Below are 4,429 nucleotides of genomic sequence, written 5' to 3'. Positions count from 1 at the left end.
GAGAGTCCAAAAGCCAAAGTTGGAAGAACTGGCGGTCGACGCTAAGCTCTCGCCTCTCTAGCCGATCATGGCGATTTAGTTTCGAAATTCAGATAGTTTTCGCGCAGAATTTCAATTTAAAATTCTCGTACTTTTTCAAATTCCCAAACTGAAACGGTAATTCCGAACTGACACTGCCTTTAACGAACAGGCATGTCCGAACCTATTGATACCCAAATGCATGGCTATAAATTCCGATGCTTCGCCTCAGCTTTTTGACCACCAAAATTAACAAACATTTTACCCTCGGTCTTTTGCATTCTACATCATTTTCTAAAAGCAAAAACGTAAGTGTCTAGTGTGATTTGTTTCGCCATTTGAGTTCACTGAATTTTACAATTTGCATTGAAGCTATTTTCAGAATAGTTTTAATTTCCATTCTATCTTAGGAGAAATTAATCTATGTACTTTAGCATATGTAAGGGGATTAATACTTTTAAGGACACACAAGAAAATTGTGGGTTTGAAAAAAAATTCTCTATTTCCTCTACATTTTTTTTCCGGAAAAGGGCCAAATATACCCCTCGTTATACTTTGGGTCTAAATATACCCCTGCCGTTATACTATTAGTCCAAATATACCCACCTCCGTTAAGTTAGTCCAAGATGGACATCCAATCCTACGTGGCACTAACATTTGATGACGTGGCATGCCACCTCACCACCCTAACTGATTTTACCCCTCCTCTATTTATTCTTTCACCACTATAATTTCCTTCCCCTCCACGACTATTGCCACCATTGCTTCAAACTTCAAAGCAGCAACAACAAAACAACTGTTGGTTCCAATTTGTTGTTTCAAATGGAGATTACTTCTTTGTTTTTTTTCCTTCCAATTTGCCCTAATTCCTAAAGCTACTAAGTACTAACAACAGATATATACTCCAGTTTAATTCAAAGTCTAATTTATGCCTGATATATAGGATCAACAGCTTGTCAAATGATCGCCGAAAAATGAAATAGGATTTAAATTTTTAGAAGAAGGGAGTGTACTTAACTTCAGAGAGAATTATACAATTTCGATATATCCCAAATAGCCTCCGTCAAAACAAAAAGTGAACTAGTTAGTTGGAATGAAAATTGTCATCACTATTGAATAAAAAAAATTTCATCCATATTCGACCTGCGTTTTAACAAATCAGATGGGCACGTTAGTCAAATACCCTAAAACTTTTATGCAGTTTGCAGGCAGGAGTTCTAGTCCACCATATGCGAGAAAAGAAAATTTTAGTGGTGGTAATGGTGGCAATAGTGGTGGAGGGGAAGAAAATTTTAATGGTGGAAGAACAAATAGAGGGGAAGAGTAAAATGGGTTAGGGGTGGTGACGTCATCAAATGTTAGTGCCACGTAGGATTGGATGTCCACCTTGAAACGTTGGGAAACATCCTAATTTTTTCATGTGAAAACACTACTATTTTTTCTTTTCTCACTGACTCAATCAAAATGTATGTGGAAATAGCCACTGGACATAGTGATTATTAGTTGTGACCTCACTAACTAGACCTTCGAAGCCCAACTCGAGCTCAACTCAAGTTTACTCAAAGATCACTCTAGTTAGAAAGCTCTCATCTAGAAGATTAAAATCGGAGAAATTAGGTCAGACTTCAAAGCTCAGATGTCAATCCGAGGTTAGGTAAAGATAGGACTTTTTTTATCGACATGTTTTTACTAATTTCACCTATGATTAAGATCATGGTGATAATATCTATTTAAAGAACATGATTATATATTGTTGGAGGCTATTTCATAAGAATCTTCAAATTAAATATAGTCTCCTGATGTTCCATCGGCCTCCTCCACCCTAAGGTGGATTAATAAAGAAAAATCAACTCTCCTGATTTTTGACCTATTGAAGAAACCCCTTTTAGCCCCTTCATCACAAAAGACATATATTAAGGGCGCAAAATGCAAAAAAGCTCATTTCAGTGCAGACGATATGTCACATAATTGAATAGCAAAGTATATTATTTGGACCAGATCAAGATACACCAAATAGCGTTTGAAAAATGATTCTTATCTGGACTAGTATATATTTCCAATTATTTCAGCTACTATTTGAATTATTTCATCTTTAATCAATCCACTATATCATGTGTATATATATATATATATATATATATATATATATATATGGAACTTTATATTGTTTGGTGAAATTATAATTTTAGCTAGGCTTGCTATAGAAAGCTGAGCCCGTGGGTGAATATAGCAGCAAAAGCATTCATTCGAGTTTTAGACAAAGACAAGCCAACCTCTAAATCTCCATCAAAGTCCTTTGATTTACCAAGAGACATCGATATTCCATTATCACTGTCAATAGAAACGAACTCTAACTTCGCGGGCCTTCCCCAGCCAAAATCAGCAGCATATAAGTCAAGCTTTGGTGATCCAGCAACTGAAAGGCACCGATTCAAGTCTACATTGGTATATTGTCTAAACCAGCTACCATTCAGGATCCACTCCTCATCGTTCATTCTTTTCTGAATGGATTCCCTAATTAATTCCACAGCAATCGTAAAGCCTTCCTTTCCAGCTAAGTCAGCATGTCTTATTCTTGCAATGTACCCCACTATACAATTCCCAAAATAAGATGGAGGAAGTGGTGGATTGAATCGCTCTCTACAATTTGCTGCACATCCAAAGAGTTCCATTACATTATCGTCTATATCTTCTCCGATCACGGCCTCTGATTTTATCAAGCAAGTCCATACATAAGCACACGTTACGATGAAAGAGGTTACATGAGTTAGACTCGGTCGTCTTGACAATATTAAATTCTTGAGTTTTCCGATATCATCTCGTGTTATAGTAAATGTACCTCGAACCTTGTCAGGAGGAGTCACTATGTCACGCATCTCTAGATTATATTTCTTCATGTCCTCCCATATGGACATCCCTTGTCCATGAGGGTCTTTGATTACGGACCTATCATAAAATGGAATGAACTCATTTTCTAAGAATTGTTCATGTCCACCAAATTTGTGGAGCAGAGCCCATGCCCTTATGAATCCTACTATGGTAGCTCCATCACCAGCAGCGTGATGGTTAGTGAAACCAATGGATATGCCAACATTTGGAAAAAGCGTAACTTGAATTGCTAAGACCGGGGCTAATTTGACCCCCGGTGCATCCTTAGGTTCCGCCAACTGGGGAACAAAGTGATAAAAATCCTTAGCAATACGGGGATGGTCACCAATGAAATAATTGAAATCCATATCAGTCTCAGAAAAAGTAACAGATACAGAATCGCCCGTCACATAACGTAGCTCAGGATATCCGTTAGAATCTAGCGGACAAGCAACGTTGCCAGCTAAGGGTGTATAGTGTTTGAGAGCGAGGGAGAGTGAATCTTTAAGAGGAGGAATAATGTTTTGGACGAAATCGGATTTGGGAATGGGGAGCTTGTAGAATAGTAACCGCCTCATATGATGGAAAGCTAACCACACATGATCGAAATACGTAAGAGAGAGTGTCAACTCCGCCGCGCTGCCTGGAGGTGGCGCTACTTGGCATTGCTCAAGCACAGTTGCCATGTTATAACGTTTGGCTAAGAAATATACAAAATATATAGAATTGGACTGGCTTATCAAATATAACTAACGCCATAAAACTGTTGCTTCTGATGACTCCAGAGGTGATCTCATCAAGGGCGGATCCAAAGTATGATATGTACGGTCACAGGAAGTTAGCAGCTTCTGTCCTGATCCTGTATATGTATTAAGAATTCTATTAAATATCTATAAATATTTAACTATGAATTCAGTTATTGTTGCATATTAACTCAACATTGTTCTAGAAACCCATACAGCTCAATTCTTAAATCCGCTTCTGGACTTCATACATAAAGTAATTGACGCATTTGGTTTCTGAATCTAACTTTGAAATGTAGAGAGGCGGATCCATCATTTGAAGTTCCTACATCAACCACAAGTTAATACTACAATGATAATTAAGTTCATAATCAAATATTTATAAATATTTAATAGATTTTTTACGTAGAGTCCTGATAAAAATTATTGAGGTCACATGAACCTCTGAGCGAGCTTCGAGATTCTTTCCTGGAAATGCATACCTTATCAACAACATGGCAATGCATGTATGGTTGTCATGGACGCCTTTTGTCCTAATTTGAATTGTTTGTTTCGATATATGTGGCTGAAATTGGATTAAGGCCTACCAGAGCCATATCAAGGATGCCGTGTCTGAATTAAATTCCAATTCAACAATGTTTAGAACTCTTCTAGATAAATTAGTCCAGCACCGTATGTGAATAAATGTAAAAACTATTCATTGCATTAGAATGTGAGATGTACTTCTATTACTCCCTTTGACTGTGAATTCCGATATAGAATCTTTAAATTTTTTAAAATAAAATTTAAATATTTGAAAA

The 4,429-nt window shown here is 37.0% G+C and overlaps 1 protein-coding gene across 1 annotated transcript; it reads right to left on the bottom strand.

The window, feature by feature from the left end:
* Positions 1 to 2,164: 2,164 nt before the first annotated feature.
* On the bottom strand, positions 2,165 to 3,785 carry LOC132053398 (phenolic glucoside malonyltransferase 1-like). The gene has a single exon (XM_059445419.1). It carries the CDS (start codon positions 3,570 to 3,572, stop codon positions 2,217 to 2,219), a length of 1,356 nt encoding a protein of 451 aa, XP_059301402.1. The 5' UTR covers positions 3,573 to 3,785; the 3' UTR covers positions 2,165 to 2,216.
* Between the last annotated feature and the right edge of the window lie 644 nt (positions 3,786 to 4,429).

This window comes from Lycium ferocissimum, chromosome 4 (genome assembly GCF_029784015.1).
Source record: "Lycium ferocissimum isolate CSIRO_LF1 chromosome 4, AGI_CSIRO_Lferr_CH_V1, whole genome shotgun sequence".
NCBI lineage: Eukaryota > Viridiplantae > Streptophyta > Magnoliopsida > Solanales > Solanaceae > Lycium > Lycium ferocissimum.
The sequence above is the reverse complement of the archived record's forward strand: the minus strand, read 5'-3'. Positions and strand labels throughout refer to the sequence as shown.